Genomic DNA, 18,850 nt, shown 5'->3' with positions numbered 1-18,850 from the left:
AGTCAGTCTTGGCAAAATGTGGTTGGGTTATTGTGACTACAAGCCTATATATGTGAAAAATTCAGCTGCAGAACAGTTGGCATAACAATCCTCATGTAACACCCCTGTGGATGTCTTGTTTGAAATAACTGTACTCTTTTGCTTTAGTTCATGCCACACAGATAGGTTTAGAAGTTGTTTCAAGAAAAGTGTACTTCTTTCTCTGCTCTTTTGGGAAATTAAAGTTGCTTTATTTATTTTTTTTAATAATTGTTTCTAGCCATCTTTCATTTCTGCAGTCAGGACTCCTATTAGTTCTGCTTTGATTCATCATGAACAGCAGCTTGAAATGTATCTCCTTGGAAATTTATCTCATTTTGGCACTAGCATCACCCACTAGCCCACACATCATGTTAATATTTGGGGCCTTTCCAGCTTTCCTCTGTTTGGAATAGAAACTTAAAATCAAGTCAGCTATATTATTTAATGTAATACTGTATTTAAATAGGAAATTGAAGTCCTCCCTTTCTGAACCCAGCGGAAATAAACAACTTAAAACTTCAGTCTTTGTCATGTTCCCAAGGAGTTCTTACTCTCTGGTATATAGTCTGGTTCCCACAGGATTTACTTGTTTTCACTGGAATTGTATGTATGCACCTTTCCAAGCTAACAGAGCCCTAAGAGTTGTCTGCATCTTAGAAAAGCTCCTTTACAACATTGATTTTTGACCTTGTTCATGCTTTCTCATGAGAATCAATAATATTCAGCTGGTTTTAGTGTTTGCTGCAGAAAGAAATATTTTCATAGAAACCTGCAGAAATATCTTCCAGGCTAAGAGCGCTATGGTTGCCCTCATCAAGACAGTTCAATCGATGTGAGTGCATTATCCTTGGGAACTCCTGAGACTGTGTCTACCTCAACTTTATTCTCAAATCTTCATTTTCGTGATGGTAAGGAATGACAGAGTTGTGAGTTTAGTCTGGTCCGTGGGTTCCATACATGTATAACATAACATCCCCACTACTGTTGTTCTGTTACATGATTACTAGATTTCCAGCATTTTTTTTATTCTTAAAAAACCAGTACTACCTAGGAAAATTCTAGAGCCATTATGAATTGATGGTGTAAGAGTACATTTTATTATAAATTAAAATTTCTAATATGAAAAGATATTAATGAGAAAGAAATTGGACCCCAAAATGGACAAAAATTCTTTACTGTTTTCCTTATTGTATTAATGATGTGAGACGCTGTATAGGTGTGAGACACAGCAAAATCAAATGGGCTTCGGCTTTCTCTTCCTGTGGACAAATCTGTTGCCTCTTATTTTCAGGTTTGCTTTCATGTATCTTTTACCCGCAATCTTGATATAATGCGGCCTTTCACAGAACAAGCATAGTCCCTCTTATTGATAAAATGGCTTGTACGCATAATTGCTGTGGATGTACAAAAAAGCTAAAGAGATTTTCTTTCTTTTTGAATTTGCTAATCTCTTTCAGTCATTTTTAGTTGATAGGAAACAACATTTACAGAAAGAAATGGTACTTGCAAATGGATTAGTGTTCCTGCCAGTGAGCTGAGATTGTTCTCATTCTTCTGTTGAAAAAAATAACAAACAAAACCAACAAAAAAACAAAAACCAACCCCAAACATATTTTAATTTCTAAAAGCTGCAGAACTTTCGTTCTTGATATTTATATTTTTCCACTCTGCCAGAAGGGTAGACTATCCATCTTAGAAATGTGGCCTTGTCTAAATCTCTATCTCTAGGAAATTCTTACTGATTATTCCTGTTTAGTTCTTTGTTAATAGAAAAGCATGAAGTATAACTTCCTCAAATGCTTCCACAAGACCCCGTTGGCCAGTGCTTTCCAGCTATGCTTGGTCTCGAGTGACGTTCAGACAAATACAGACAAAACTGTCTTGTAACTGTCTAGTTTGATAACTGGAGCTCTAGCAACACAAAGCTATCAGCATGTAATGGTAAATTTGGTTCATTCTTATATATGCATATGTATGTATATGTAAATCCTTTTAATAAGGGAAGTATGTATTGGACAAAGACAAAACCTCTTGTCTTATCTGCTTGAGATATTTTGCTGACTCCCTGTGGGACTTGCTCACCCATACTTATTACTTCATTAAATAATCTTTATGTAACTTACAATATGCCTTTGCCTACTGATTTTTCTTCTTTCTTTTTTTTTTTAAGATCAGTCTTGTATGAAAGATAAACAATGAAAAAGTGAACTTGACATTTTTGTATCAGCTTCCCACATTCACCTGCCTTTTCAAACAGAAAATAAAGAGCGGAGAGTTAGGAGTCTTTTAGCCCTGTGTTGGAAACAGCTAATATGAAAGCACAAGGACTAAATTGTGACATTTTAGGGATTCTAGAAGATTTATGAGATGGTTAGCAGCTGGTATTTAACAATGGGAGAGTGATTATAATTTCTGGCTAGACTTTTAAAAATGACTAATGATTTTAGGCATTAGTATTGTGAAGTTCCATCTTGCATGCATTGTAAAAGTTCCTGATTTTTGGAAAGAGTATAAAGGCACCCAAAATGAAGATTCTTCAAATCATGAGTTGTGTCTAAAGACAATTTCCTAAAATGATCTCAAAGGGGGATGCATTTATATAATTGGGATGTTTGAATAAAGCAGAAATAAGAGGAAGTTTGAAACTGGAAGTTCTGAGACTGTGTGCAGTTTTTCTGTTTTTCAGCTCAGGGCTTAGAAAGTCGGTGTTGGAAACCATGACACAATGGCTTAAGTTTCCTCAACTTCTCATTCTTTTTCATGTTCCTTCAAGTTTTGTAGACCTTTCAAATTCAAGAAGATTTTAATAACATTTAAAATTATCAGTAAACTTTGAGAACAAAGAAATCTGCATCAAATGCTTTTCCTTTAATCCATATTTAATGTAATTATGAACAATATGACATTTAGATTTTGAGTGGATTGTTGTGTGCCAGAGCTTAAAGACTAGAAAGCAGACAAGCACTTCACCTCATTCACAGCTACTGCATAAAACAAACAAATTTATGTTCAAACCATTTCTGGCAACAGCATTTGGAATATGAATAGACATGTTCTTCTGTTACAGAAAAAAATGAAGGGGCCATTCCTGCAATGAATATTTCTGCATTGGCTCAGTATTACTACAGGATTACATTGCTAGATCATGTGCTTAGACAGTTTTTTATTAAATTGCTTTTGAGATATTTGATAGTATTTAGCAGGAAAGTAATCCAAAATGATTGGATACAAGTTTCTAAGCTGATGTTTATGGGAATCTGGTGATAACGGTTTGAATTTGTGTCTTAGTCTGACATTTTGTTTTTAGTCTGTTCTTCACTACTATTGATATATTTTGAAATTAATCACTTGTGCTATCAGCATGCACATCTGATGTGTAACTTCATGGTACTGTAAATTTCAGAAATTATATTCAGTGATGTGTCTTCATGATTATATTTTGTTTTGTTTTTGAAGAATAAGGATAAATATGCAAATTTTGCTCTTACTTTACAGATTCCTTATGCTTTGTTGAAGATACATAAATATGTAATGCCCTTGTACCTTACTCCTTAATTGAAGATGATTGATAAGTGGCAGGTGCACTAAGCTGTAAAATATCTCCCTTATAGCCCTTGAGTCTTTCAGGTCACTCTTTTATTCTATCTACTTTGTGTGTTTAACAGCATTTGCCTCCTTTTCATGATGTGTTCTTACCATTTTTCTTTTTTTTTTTTTTTTTTTTCTCCAGTGACTCTAAGTACCTATGATTCTGCTTTAAGAAAGAGTTTCCTATTTAGTTAATTTAGTTAGAAACAGCAAGAAACAGGATCAAACCTCCCCCTCCCTGCCTGATGGCAGATGATGTTTAGAGTGACCTAGGAAGCTGTTGCTACTGGTCTCCTTGCTGGTGGTTCCTCTGAATTGCTCTGCAAGAACTGCTGAGGGGCAGAGATTGCACTTCTCTGTTCTTTGTTACATTTTCTGCCCTCCATTTTAATGCTTTGCATCCATCTCCTCTGAGGGGAAACTATTTTCAGTTCTGAGAAAATTTGATTTTAAACAGCTTTGTATTAACCGTGTTTTCACAGTCTGTAAAGCACTTCCTGTAGGGATAGAAGCAGAGAGCGCTTCTCTATGCACAAGAGTTCAGGCTCTTAAGATGCCCAGCTCCTACCACTATCTAGGCTCTTCATTGACAAAGAGAAGCAGAATATGTAGAAATACCTGGAAATGAAGGTGTTTCTGAAAAAAAACCAAACCAACAAGCAACACACGTTTCATATCTCAGGCAGCTCAGCTGTGAACCTCTACAGCTGAGAAGGATGGAAATGAGGAAAGCTGATAGGACTGCAAATCAATGAGAAAAGTCAGCAGAAGAAATTTCTTTTCATGAACAGTAGGGCCTAACTGAGGAGAAAAGGGAAGGAGAAGCCTGGCTAAAAGCCAAGCAGCAGTAAAGCACTAGGTGCTAAAAGGCACCTATGGCAAGGGTGTGTAAAGGGGAAGGGGTAAAGAGGGGCACAGCCCCTGCAAAGCATGTTGGGGAAAGTGGAGGGGGTCTGTGCTATATGGTAGATAAATGTGAATAGGAGAAAGGAGTGTCAGGGGAATAGAAGCTGCAAAAAGCCAATTAAATTAATGCAGTTACATGGCCTTAATCATGTTTTGCAGCTGAAAAATATATACTTTTGTAACACCACTTTTCAGTGCTGAACTATTGTTTTTTGCTGTGAGGATCCTGTGTGCTGCCAAAGGCAGTACAAACAATGCCTACATAACTTCTGCTCACACAAAACACTTGGGTACCCCAAAATGTTAATATTGAGGTTTTGGGTGACTTAAGAAAAAAAGGCTTTTCTTACAGCTTTCTGAGATAAGTGGTATACTGTTAAACCCTGGCTATAGAATTGCGGCATTTAGCTGTCAACAGCCACCCTGAGAGTGTGACTCAACAGTACCTTCAATTTGCATCATGTGTCACTGGACCTCACCCATATGCAAGCTTTCCATGCTTGCTTAATATCTGTGGAAAACACTGCAAGAAGGTTGTTTGTTTGTTTGTTTGTTTTGCTGTTTCCTGGAGGAATTAAATGATAAAGAAGTATTCAGCAAGCTTTTTATTTCTGATAAGATTAGAATTTGTTGTTAAATTTTCTTATTTCTGTTGTTTATGTAGGACCTAGAAAACTTCCCTTTCCCCCTCCCTCCGCCCCGAAACTGAAGACATCCAGGGTCCAAATTTTATTTGCAAAACTAAGTATACAGGGATGGATGTCAGATACAATTGAACAGAACCTGATGCTCATTAGCTCTTTCTTAGCAGATACCCAAGCAGCCAAAACCAATTTTAACCTCTCCTTGCACCTCTTCCCCTACCCTGTGCTGCTAAAATACTATTGGGAAACACTCTGTTATCTGAAAGTGAGGAAGTGATTTAGGTCTTCTGGGACTCTGCAGCACTGACATATCGACAGCGGAGCTCTAGGTGTGGTGTGTTCCGTCACTGTGGTCACTAGAGAAAGCAGATGTGGTTCCTGTCCTTTCCTGTCTGAAGCTTCTGCATTGCAGGGATGAGAGTGGTTGCTTCTTCTAACTAGCGGTGCTGACATAAATTAATGTGAAAGTACAGCCTCAGTGAGTTGAACCTGGCAAGCTCTGACAGTGTTTTGTGCTTGCAGGGAGGCACAGATCTCCCACAGGAAGACACAGATTCTACTCTCTAAATATTACCCTCCCTGTGTCTGTCCATTCTCTTCCCTCCGCCCCCAACAACAAAATCCCACACATAAAAGCAAACAGTAGTGTACTGTGAAGAAAATGGGACTGTTTTTCTCCAACGCGCTCATATTCCAGTCATGTGATTCAAAACACATTTTGAGATAGCAAGAAAGAGGAGAAATACATCAAAGAAGGAATCAGTGGAATAATTTTGCTATGATTGAGATTTTTTCTGGTAAATTTCTATATACAAATCCAATAAGAAAGTCTGCCTTTTTTCAGTTCTCAGGTTCAAGTAAAAATTCACTTTTTAAGAAATGTCTTTTTCGATCAGTCACTAGGAATTCAAAACAGAATTTTTAAATGACATCAAACAAGCAACCTACTCTTAGAGGGAACTGAGAAGCAGAGTACAGTGTAGCAAGTTCAGACATGAAAAAGCAAGAGAGAATTTAATATTCTCTGTGCAACGCAGCTGTGGCTAAATGCTGATCTGCACATAAGGACTAGATTGGCATCATTCAGATGTGACCTGCATATTGAATAACATCACAAGTATAGCACTACTGATAAAAATTGAAACTGCAGTACACTTCTGTTCTAATATACCACCTTTTTGCATTGTTAGATTCCACAGAAGTGTAAAGGAAGAGCTATTACTTCTAAATTTTAAAAAGCACATGTAATATTGTTTACTATAAAGGAGAATTTTTAAAAAATTTTTATATAAAACAGTATGATATTACTATAGAAGTGACTCTTATCCACTTGAGGACAAGAAATACTCAAAGAAACAACCATATAAATGTTGATGATTTCTATTCTGAAACCAGTCGAAATTGATTTAAGGTGTGGCTAACTTATAATGTGGCTATGGTGCCTGCATGACTTGACTTCGAACATTTAAAACTTCAGAAAGACTGATTCACTTTCAAATAAAATTTAATTCACATTTGACAGGAAGGACATGTTGTGCGGGAAGGCCCCCTAAGAAGTTTTGTGTTAGTTAAATGTTAGTGAGCTTTAGGATCATTCTTTTTTGCAGCATTTCCCCAACTTTTGACAACATTATTTCTTTGGAAAAATTAAGAAGGTGAAGTGTCCTCACTGGAACCACACAGGACACAAATGGATATCAGGTGTGTTGGTGGTTATGTGCTGTGATAAACACACAGCACGCTGCCTGCACGTGTTGCTTTCCAGGAAATGTATCTTCCAGCGTGGGCAGCCCTAGAGGAGAGTTACCTCTCCAAATTTCGGCATATCTCAATAACACAAAAAGCCTGTGCTAAATATGCTTAAGGTGTTAGTGCTATGGCACTTCTGAGTGGAAGTGTGTGCTTTAGCCATCTGGTTATTCCACTGTGTATTGTTAAGCTGGATCTACTTAGGGTGTGCTTTCCAAATCAGACACCTTGTAACAGAGAAGGAACTTTTCATTCCTGGAATGGTATAGATTTCTTGTATACTAAGCTAGGAGCTTGGAATAAAAAAAATACACTATTGATTTAATTACTTAGAAGTGAATACACATATTAGCTTGTACATAGGAGAACAGCATCTTGTAGTTACTCAAATATTGCTATTAATGATTGCAAAATACAGGTAGGTTCCTAAATAGTTTTTTTTTTTTAGTATTGTCATAATTAATTCTGTTTCAAGCATACCTTATTATAGATTTATCATGTTGACAATGCTACTGAACAATTCAATTAACACATGAGAGCTGTAGGAAGGTTACTACTGGTGTGCAAGACCTGTCTCATATTTTCTATAATGCCATCAAAAATTGATGTTGCTCATTGTATCACACATATACTGTCATGTTTTCTGCAGTGCAGACTAGTCTTTAAAGATGGGTTAAAGACAGTACATAGTTTGGAGAACATGCTAGTAAACGCTTTCATTTTTGATCATATTGCTTTTTCAAAATTCTGTATAGCAGACCATCACCAAAAATCATTAATTGTTTCCCTTGCTTTTTTCACTTCTAGTTTTGATTGGGTTACCACTAATGTCTGAAGACTTCTCATATCCTTTTCCACTGCTGCTGTACAGTTTTACTTGCAGCAAGCAGAAGAAGCCAATGCAATCACCCTTGTCTTTATCTTTGCTTCCTCTCATCTAGCAATGGAAACTACAGCACCTTTGGTGATTCAATTAGTACTATGTGAATGGGACAGGAATCAGTCTGTATTCAGCAGCTTTGTTAGCCTTACTATGCTAGCATGAATTGTTAGTAAAGCTTAATTTTACTCTGTAGGCATGAGGTTTTAAACAAATTGAGCCTGCATGCCCCTCAGTAGCTGCAGTCTAATGAATCACTTTGCAGGACTGGAGCCCTCGTTAACATGAACAGCAGATACCACTGCTGATGCATCCAGAAAACAGCTTTGAGCAATGAAGTGCCAAGCAAACATAATTCCTTTGCAGTGCATAAATATATTAGAACAATTATTTCAGCTTTAAAATAGATCTTAAAGATCTTTTACTTTAATAGCTACACAAATGGAATTAGCAGTAGAGGAATCACCCCAGTTCAAGGTGTTATTCTATTCCTCTTTTAATGAGTTGCAATCAATTAACCACACACTTTTGCAAAAAATTGTACAGAGGGTCAACAAAGGAAGTTATCAGAATTTTAGAGACATTATTCCTGCTATCTGTAAACTTTTATTGTAAAAGTAATGTAAAATTCTGTACTAGTAAATTTTCTTAATCACGCAAGTTTTGTGAAAAAGCTGTTACATAAATAATGGATTTAAAAAATATATTTTATTAAAAAAAACCCAAACCTGTCTAAGTCACATTTCATGAGACATTCCCTGCCACAGTTGTGTGCTAATGGCCGATTCCACATATCTCCACTTTCTTTGGAGCGGGAGAAGTGCTGGCTGGGATTTATATTGTGTTACAGATTCCAGGAGTTAGAGATGTGAATCAGTCCACTAAAATGGGAAATCGGAACAATTGATGAAGCGTGCACAAGGGAAAATGTCAAATTATTTCCTGGCACTGTAAGGAATACAAGCCATATGCTGAAATATGCTCGAATGATACCTCTTATGAAATATTTGCTTACCAAGAAATGAGATCCATTCATGCCCAGTTTTTCTACAACCACAGCAGATTCAGGCATTCCAAACTGAGGTGAGAAAAAATAGAATTATTACAATAGTATGAAACTTGATGTTTCTAAACAAACTAATATTCCTTGTTCAAATATTTGGGGTTGTGAAAGTGTTTAAAAGATTTGGCATGGATAATTAGAAAAAGAATATTGGGCGGAGTAACAGTTATGCTTAGGAATAGGCAGTGACTTCCACATAAGAGAGAAGACAGAATATTACCTCTTTTTTAGGAAGAAAGTTTATAGGGGATAAGGGCTGATAAAATCATGAATGGAGTAGACAAGATGAAGCTATGAAGCATCAAATGCAACCTAAATGTAACAAGGAGCCTAACAGAAATAAACTGTGGAACTTTAATTGTTGTGGGATAAGAGAAGGCCAGCATCAGAAACAGGTTAAAAGGACTCATGTCAAAGCTGCCATCAGGAGCTGTGTCATCAGCTCACGAAATGGTTATATCCTTGACTGCTGGAAAATGAAGACTGTAAAAGAAAAAGCTCTGTTACATGCCTGTTTACTGGCCCTCTGTATGCACTGGCTGCTGTTTGGCTTCAGCACCGGATGATTTGGCCAAGGTGTCATGCAGTTCCTGTGAGAGATGGGCATTGCTGGAAAGAATTCAGGTTCAGAAACAGGATTTCTTTTCTGTAACGTGATTGTGGTGTTTTTTAAGAAAGTTGGTGTTCATTGTGAATTAAAATGAAACAGGAATGTCCAGAAGTAGTATCTCTCTATGATAGAAACTAAACAGCAATTTGGAAAAAAAATAAAAGGTCATATTGGAGTTCCTTTATCAAAAAGCAGTAAGGAATGTTACACTGATGTTTTGGCCTGACTTTCCAAGAAATTGCACTCTTATGCATGAAAAGTGGGGAAAAAAAATCTAGAAATCTTCTGATTTGGTTCTAAGTTGTCCTGTGAGGAGCAGCGAGTTGAACTTGATGATTCTTATGGGTCCCTTCCAATTTGAGATACTATATGAAATATTTTCTTTAAGAATGTACCATTCTTGAAATCATTGTTAGTGTTTGTAACACTAACTAGTGTTTGTAACCTGTAATTTCCTGTAGCAGTAATGACCTACTCAGACACTAACAGAGGAATATTAGTGAAAATAAATTAACAGATAAATATTTATATGGATTTTCTAATGTAATTTATTTGTTTCTAGAAGATTTAAAACTGATGGCACTTAGAAATTTTGAAACTGTCATACTTAGACATATATTCAGACCGTCCTTTTGGCCTGTAAGCCATTATTTCAATCTCTGAGTTTATAAATTGTTCTTTTATACTATATTTGACAGAGTGCTGCTTGTTTGCAATAAAGAATAAATCACAATTCAAAGGAGAGGGTTGCTGTAGGTGTTGGACCAATGCTTGTTTGTGGGATATGTTAATTTGTCATCAGCTGCACTGGTGTTGCTGTAAAGGCAAAGAATCAAGGTAATACACAGTTTCTGCTTTTGGCTTTTGCCTATCTTTTTCGAACTATTGGTTCTATCCCCAGTTATTGGCTCTGATGAGCTGCCTTTGTGCTTTGCCTTAGGATATTAATCAAGCGTCTACCTTTTGTGTAAGGAAAAATTTGATCTTCATACATCATTATCTTGTCAGGCAAGCAGATGTCTCTACTGGTGTTTAGTGACCACTGAACCTTTCATTTTCTTAAAATTACACTAAGTCCATAGCATTAAGGTCAGTACTGAGGAGAGGGATGAGGCTACGTGGCTAATGGTAAGTAGATTAAGTCTGAATGCACCATGGAATGTCTCAGTGCTGTGGCAATTATAGTGTAGATGAAACAAAAGAGGGGCCTACGTGCATGAATAGCAGGCTTCCATTATCATCTTCAATATTTTATGAGGAAAAAGCAAAATCAATAGGGTTAATTATTTTTTAGTAGTGATGTTATTGATTTTATACAAAATGCCTTTTGTGAGGCTGAAAACGCTTTGCAGAATGGCTGGTTAATAATTTGTGTACTTATGACAGACATATGTTTTGGAAACATCAGGTCTGCAAAGTTAAAGAAATGCCAAGATTGCACTGTACGCATGCACATATGCCTTCTTCATATATATCTCTTCTAGAAGACACGGCCTCAGTCACAACACATAAAAGCTGACATGAATTTCCTGAACTGGTGTTCAATATACCACACCCTGTTCAGTGCGCACTGCTCGTCTGTCTTGTACACCTGTACTGCACAGTATTCAAGCCTTCTCTGAACTTGGAATGACTAAACTTGGAATGCTCTAAAACACTCTTTTTACTGTCCAAGTGCTTCAGAAACATTAACTGCATTTGCTAAGACTGCCCTGTAAGATCAAAACTCTATTAGTAAGCGGGGTTGAAGTGCTTGGGAAATAAACTTATATAGTATCCAGTGGCTTTGGATGACTCACTGGAGCTATTTAGGATATGTGAGATATACGTGTGTGTTTGCATATGTGATATTTTGGCACTTTTTCTTTTTGAGCAGAACTACCACTGTGGTTACAACTTCACCTCTCACCACTTCTGCAAATCAGAGCCTGGAATTTAAAGTCACACACTCAGAAAATGTTGTGGTTTTTTTTTCTGGGTGACTTCCATAGCTTTAGGTAAAAATGCTGAGTTGGGACAGTGAAACAATCTGATATTTCAAGGCAGAATTGAATCCACGTTGCCATGAATTCATTCTGTCTCTTTCAGCAAACCCTGGCCTTGTGTACCTTAGAATTTCTGTAACGGTCCAGAGCAGTGCCCAAAACACACAGGCTTCTCTGTGTTGAAAGTGGCAGATTTTTATTAATGGAAAAGATAAGACACAAAGAAGTGATCACAGGCTATCATAATGTGTCTGTTAAAAGGGGCAAATCCAGGTTACAGAGGTAATCCCACTTTTGGCACTTTTAACATTGAGTGCTTCTTTCTGTAACCTTAACAGCATTGCTTTTGGGTTCATGTATGTGCATGTGTGGTCTTGGAGAGTGGGGGGATCTGGCAGAGCCCCCAGCATGCTGGCTGACTGTGGAAAGGGCAGCAATACCTGGTGCTCAGGCTCTGATAGCAGGAGCTTAACAGGTCTGTTTGTGGTGGCTGCAGGCACTTGGCTGCTACTTACCTGTGCTAGTTTCTGATACTTAAAATGGCAAGGTACTTAATGCTGGTTATACTGTAGTAATTAAATCACTTAGCCTCTTTAATCAGTGATGTGAGAGTAAGCATAGGCATTAACAGCTTTTTATAAAGTTGGAAGAGCCTCTCTTAACAATATGAAACCAGGAGTTATGACGTGCCTGCTGAAGTCTCTCTGGAAGCCTTTGAGTTGTTCAACAATTCTATTAATTTTGTGTGTTGTATTCTGCTGTAGAATTACAGGGTACCTTAAAATCATTATATCTTCTATTAATTAGTCTGATTTCCTTTAAGCTGAAAGGCTTTGCGATAATTAATCCTCTGAGTAGCTGTTCACAGCAATAAGTTTGCAGATTAGCTGATACGTTAGCATAATAGTATGAATTAATTCCATGAAACAGATTAGCTTTCTCAAACATAGGGACAATGGTCCACCTGTGACACATCTGCATTGTAAATTTGCAAATCTGTGTGGTGTGTGGGTTTGTTTATTTTTGAGTTGTACATGCATGGGCATATGTATTTATACACAAGGCAAGATGGAAAAATAATAACAAAAAAAGAAATGTTTTAAAATTTGGCCCGCTTTTTACCTGGCTACAAATGGAAGTCTTGCAGAAACACTTTAATACTGTATTATTTTCCTTGAAAAAAGTATGCTCCTTCAGTTGAGAAGGATGAGGAACCTTAATGACAACAAAATCTCACTGTTGGTGTAAAGCAGGTAGTGGAAAAGATCTGTGCTTCCCCAGTTAGAAGTAGAACGAACGCAAGACAGAAAACTCTTATATAAAAAATTATATAGATAAACTTGCATTAAAAAAACCTGAAAGGAATGTAAAATGAGACTATATATCAAAATGCAGTGAATGGACTTTATTGTGTAAGTTGCAGGTAGAAGTGTAAAACCCAAGTCATAGCATTCAGTAAGTTACAATGAAAAGGCTGATATCAAAAAGAGAGGAAATTATTCAACTAATGAAAGGGTGACTGAAGACAAGCTTGGAATATTTTGTGCAATTTAGGTTATTTTAGTTATACTAGAAATGACACTTCAAGACTAGGAAAGGTACAAGCACAGAAACTATTAAAAAAAGAAAAAGCTCAAGTACCTTAAACTTAAGTAACATCTTGCAACTACCATGGGTATATATGCATTGAGGAGAAAAGGTGAACAGTAGATTCTTATTGACAAGCTGTAAATTTTAAAGCGATATGCAAATATAAAGTCAAGACCCACTTTCAGTGAAATGGTTATTTCTTCCCAGCAAGAAATAAACTAGAGCATGAAATACCTTTTCTATTATAAGAAATATCCCTGTGAGCAAACATTTTTATGTGATTTACCATGTAGGAGATCTTAGCTAACAACTTCTGCCATGAATTAAATTTCTATAAAAAAACCAGGAGAGTACCAAGAAACTCACACAATATTCATAAGAATGAGTTATTGGGGGTGACTATTGTGGACTAACTTATTTTCAGTGCTTTTGAATATCTCTGCTAGATTTAGAATAAGGTATCTTTTTCAAAGTTAAATGCAGCAAGAGTTTCTGCTTGCTGAATGGAGACTGGACTCTCTAAAATGTTACATATACATTCAGTACCTGTCGTAGGAGTTCTGCGACTTGAAAAGCTGTCCAGTTCTCAAATTCCTCTTGAGAAGGTAGTTTTGTGGCCATATTGCTATCCAGTGAGAAGGACTTGATCCAATATGAGCAACACTGAACTGTTGCTTCACTGTTTTCTACTGAACTGCTGTAGAAATCCTAGGAGGAAGTACTTTTTGCAACTTTTTTCCTGTTTGCTGACTTAAAGTGAACGCCTATTAAGAGTGATTTAGGAAGTACCAATATTCAACTGAGTGAATCTTTCCAGTATTAGGAAACTAAGTTTTTTATATTAATGTATGCAAATACTTGCTGTTACTGAAATCAGTTAAATTCTGCTGAAAATCAGTGTATAAAATATATCAGAAGCGTAGAGGTTTAAACATGGAAACTATTTTTCATATCTATTGCAAAAGCAGTTGGTGATAGCTTTCTCTTGCCTACCTTGAACTCTTTGATCCAGTTGCTTGGATCTGCCTTCAGATCGTGCTTGATTTACTGGTGAGTTTTGACATATCGTGCTGGGGTGTTTAGACAGAAAAAAAGAGGTCAGTTGCAGAATTTTTACTTCCATACTGTCACATACAATTTTATTCTACGTGTCAAGCCAGGCATCCTACTTTTGGGCTTAAATAAAACACTCAATCACTCTAAGGCAATATATGATCCGAAGTGTGGGTTGTTTTTTGTTTTCTCCTTATTTTTCTTGTCCCTTCCCTCCACCTCCATCATTATTACTGCTAAAGAACAAATTGTCAACAAATTAATTCCAGTGTTATATTATCTTTTCAAAAGGTAGGGCTAACATAAAATGCTTCTACTGAGTCAGACCATAAGGTCGTCTAGTCCAGCATCCTCTTTTCTGACTGGTCAGAAGTGAGCTACCTAGGAAACTATATAGAAATGGGGCAAGTGTGTAACACTTCCACAGTATTCTCGCAGTCTACAACTATTTTGAACTCAGGGACTTGCTGGATATGGTTTCTACATACACTGCATGAATATATATCACATATGTTACACCAATGATTTCCAAATTTGGGGCCATGACCGTTATTCTTTAAGGAGGGAGATGTGCAATAGACTTGGCAGGCACAGGCAGGAATCACTCCTGGGCTGCAGAAGGAGGAAGACTGGGGAGATATGGAGGCTGGGGCTCAGACAATGTTGAGAGGGGGCTCAGGATTGGCAATTCTGCCCCTTCTCACCCCTGTCCCTGTCCAGCCACCTCCTCTGAGCTGCATCCCTGTCCTACTCACAGCCCTTCTCTGCCTCTTCACCTCTAACACAGAATACACTTCCAGTTTGAGAGGAGCAGCACATGTTATTTTTAAACTGGAGAAGGGGGAGGTGTGCATATGCTAAAATGGAGCAAGGGGGAAAAGTTTGAGAGCCATTGCTTTGTAGAATGGGCAATAAAGTTGCAAAGATGCAGCTGCTGAAACAAACCCAGATTATTTTGCTCAGCATTTCTGAGTCACCACAACAGGAGAAGTATGAAAGCTTCCATAAAAGGCCAGAGACCAAGGAGTGTTATATTCTGCTTTCCAGTTATTCTTCCTGTTTTATTTCCCAGTGCAGAAAGGATTTGGGGCACATGTTCAAAGATTAAAATGGATTTCAGCTAAGTTGAAGTGTCTCATCTGCTATCCTTCAAGTTTTCCTTTGTGTATTTTTGCTGTTAGGGTGACTTATATGTCAGTTGTTGCCAATGAATACTCTTAACTCTTTCTTATCTTGTGACTTTGCAGAACATTCAATCTGGCAAAACTCAGCTCCCGGTATTTCAGAAATCCAGAATTGAGATAGAAATCTATGCCACTTAAACTTTGCGTCCTCAGAATAAGCTCTAAGTGCATGGCTATGTATGTTAATTTGAATTTCATAGTGTTTTGGCTGTGAGTTGTTCCAAGGGGGTTAACATCTCCCCAGATCACAAGAGGGAGTGGTAGTCTTTTTGACTGTGTGCAGGACCAGAAGAGAGGGGTGCGTATATTCCTTAAGAAATTTTGCTTGCCTAGTCTGAGTGCAGGAGTAATTGTGTCAGTAGCAGGGTCTTCATGTATGGTGGAGGTGGGAAGCAGGCAGGTGGGAGATGTGCGAGTTACAAATTTAGTGGTTACTTAAGGGAAACAACAAAAAACCAGATGGTATCAGGTATGAAACAGGAATGAAGTGAAGCACAGCAATGCTGTTATTTCTGTAGTACAGGCTGAGTTTGGTTACTGAGTAGGTATAAGCAGTTCTAGTTCAGAACATCTCAAAGGCAGATTAAAAATAGCATTTTAAGAATTTTGCAGTTCAGTGCATGCTGCCAGCAGTACCTGCTCCTCTTCTAATGGATCACCAGCATTTTCAGAAATACTGGCATGGAAAGAACTGCTCCTCACTGCTGGCTGCCGTTATGTCATTGCACACATGGTAGTCTGCAGCATGAGCTGAAGCTCTGCCCTGCCCACCTTACTGTGCCCAGGCCTCCCCGTTCTACCACCTGGCTTCTCTCGTACTGCGCTCCACCAACACTAACTTTTGGCTAATTCTCCAGTCATTGCCTGTGTTGACATTGCCTTAATTCTGTATTCTGGATTCTCAGAACAGTACTCTCAAGAGGCCAGTGTTTGTGTAGTTCACCTCTCTCTGCTGAGAGAGACAGAAATCTATTTGGGAAGGTCATGTTCAGCTTTGTGTTCCCAAAGGGCCTGTAGCAGAGGTCATTGAAAGGGACTGTAGCTTGAAAGAAATATTATGCCGTTTGTGTTTTAGTCAGATTTAAAATGACAACAAAAAATAAAAAATAAAGACAGGGACCTGGGGAGACTCCTGCAGCTTGTCTCATGGTGCTGATATTGATGTTGGCTTCATCAATGCTGTGGTTTTCTTTCCTAAAGTGTGTGCAACAAAAATGGAGAATATTGTCATGTGCTTGCTTTCCACTGCCCTCAAGGGCATTGTTTCAAGAATTGTTGGCTAGGAGGTCCTCAGATTTTGTTACTAATTGAACTCAGTACTCTCATGCACCTAGTTACTCTATGCAGTATATCACCTTTCATGGCAATCCGAGTAAGTAGGTGCACTTGAATTACACATTGGCTGTGTGGGCTGTGGTGGGGGGATTCCTTGAGCAGAATATTCAGGCTTCCAGAATCAACCAGGTAAAGACAGGCCACAGGCACTGTTTCTTTCTAAATGGCCAGGTGCCTACACATAACTTTCAAGTAGACTTGAATGGGAACCAGCACTAGCCATGGGCAGGTTGTGCTTACTTGTTGCTGGATAATCCCTGGAGCCCCTTGATCTGGCATGGATGTGTTGGGATACATGTACAGGGTGTAATCTGGTATTTTAAATTTGTGTCAAACTGGGGGCATTAACACTCTTAATCTGTACTGTTTACAATTTTGCTCCTCAAAAAAAAAAAAAGGCAGAAATCTGATTCTGTATATTTAGAAATTTCATTTTTCTGGATCCCTTAGCACAAATGACGTCTAGTGCTCAAGAACTAGCAGATTTTAGAGGAATCCTAGTTTAAGTTTTACACACCAGGTAATTTGACCTGAAGATAGAAAGTCATTATCATGTGTAACTTGTACATAAAGCAGAGTTAACACATTGTTACAATATACATTTCAATGAATGTTTTTCCTACAGTCTGGAATGTGCAAGCCACATAGGAGGCATATTTTTACAGGCTACAGCTCCTTGGAGTTTCATAAAGTAATTTCTCAATTTGCAATTTAATATAAATCAGCAATAAACAGTATAAAAAGTGATTCTTAGAACATACCACTGGCATTTCTTACTGAAGACAACTATATATTTTTATGAACATAAACACTAAGTGTGCTAAATTATTTCAACATTTTCAAAGTCAAGTTCTGCTTTACAAAAACCCCTAGCAGCTGCATGCAGCTTATTTAACTGGATAAAACACTGGAATACTGCTCTCAGGAATATATACTTGAGAAAATAGCTCAGTTAAGTATCACTGTATGTAAAATATGATCCATTGTCACTGATTTTTTTTTTTAAAATCATTTTATAAAAAAATAATGAAAGGAACATGACTTACCATATCCTCATTTTTCTTCTCCCAGGCACACATGTGGAAGTTGATTCCAAATAACTTAAAGAAGCAGTTTCTCATGTCCGCTCTTCCTCCTTAAACTGTCCCATATGTATTTTGTTGCTCTTAGTGTGATTGGCAGGCTTGGAGTTCATGGTGGGTGGGAGAAAAACTTTCTTAAAGTAAAAAGCTGGAATAGGTCATAAGTCTAAATAAGTTCACAGAGAACATTGGGACATGAAGGCTTGCTTACAGCTGTCTATCTAGAAGTTTGATAAAATTTTGCTAATTGGTTTTGTCTTTTTTTACATTTTATTTTATTCAACAGAAAATACAAATTAACAGAATCAACAGGAATTGTAGGGTCTGGAAGGGACCCCAGGAAATCTAGGCAGGGCTTCAGCAGAGAGGCAGCATCAAATACAACTAGAGCAAATTGAGTCAGTCTTGGAAATCAATTTGGTTACCACTTTTTCTGACTGAGTTCTCAGTGTAGCATCAGGTTCACCATGTCCTTGAGGGTGGCCCAGCAGGAGGCAGAACTGTAATAATTCTGTGCAGTGGGGGGTGCAAGAGGAAGTGCTAACTGGTAAGGATAACTGCTATTTAAGCACCAGATGGGCTGAACCTGGACCTCCTCTCTTTCCTGAGGAAGCAAACCCAGTTTCTTTAGCATTTCTTCCTAAGTAATGATCGCCTTGTTTAGTCTTTTTGTTCTTAGTACTCTCTTCAATTTGGCTCCAACTTAACAGAAGAACAAGGTGGCCAGACTGATCCCAGTATAATATTCTTTACTCTGTGCTAACTGCTTCTGTCTCGGTGCTATCCAGATGTGCTTTAGAAATGTGCTGGTTATTCAACATCCATGTTGTTAACAAAATACTGAATACAATTATGGCCAGAACAAATTTCTATGGGACCCTACTTGAAATACTCACTGAGTTTGAAAATGGTTCACAGATATCATCTAAGTGTGAGTCAGATGAGTGCTTACAATATACGGCACTTTCAATGCATTTCTCTGGTTTGCGTGGAATGATTTTTGTATGGGACCACATAAAAAGCCTTAGTGATAAGTTATTTGCATCCCTTATCTACTAGGTAGCTCTCATATCAAAGAAGGAAATGAGATTCATTTGACACAGTTTGTTCCTGAAAAATAAGTTTTTACTGCAGTGTTAAAGAAGCAGAAAGCATTTGTG

At 37.6% G+C, this 18,850-nt stretch overlaps 2 protein-coding genes across 22 annotated transcripts in view; one reads left to right on the top strand and one right to left on the bottom strand.

Annotated features, from left to right (window-relative positions):
- BLNK (B cell linker) overlaps positions 1–17,755 on the bottom strand; it is a 101,253-nt gene extending 83,498 nt beyond the window's left edge. For 3 of the 13 annotated variants that reach the window (XM_065068382.1, XM_065068383.1, XM_065068389.1), the window contains exons 1-3: positions 17,655–17,746; positions 14,030–14,106; positions 8,804–8,866 (exon numbers count right to left, since the gene is read on the bottom strand). In XM_065068382.1, coding sequence (XP_064924454.1) covers positions 8,804–8,860 — 57 coding nt within the window. In that variant the 5' untranslated portion in view covers positions 8,861–8,866; positions 14,030–14,106; positions 17,655–17,746. Of the gene's footprint in view, positions 1–8,803; positions 8,867–13,582; positions 13,742–14,029; positions 14,107–16,393; positions 16,468–17,654 lie in introns of those variants that run through there. The other 10 variants (XM_065068380.1, XM_065068385.1, XM_013368502.3 and 7 more) reach the window with 7 other exon arrangements.
- DNTT (DNA nucleotidylexotransferase) overlaps positions 1–18,850 on the top strand; it is a 172,445-nt gene that overhangs the window by 34,232 nt on the left and 119,363 nt on the right. The gene's annotated exons all lie outside the window — the stretch shown is intronic.

The sequence above is a fragment of the Columba livia genome, chromosome 6, assembly GCF_036013475.1.
Source record: "Columba livia isolate bColLiv1 breed racing homer chromosome 6, bColLiv1.pat.W.v2, whole genome shotgun sequence".
NCBI classification, from domain to species: Eukaryota; Metazoa; Chordata; class Aves; order Columbiformes; family Columbidae; genus Columba; species Columba livia.
Note: the sequence above shows the minus strand (reverse complement) of the source record. Positions and strands in the feature narration are given on the sequence as shown.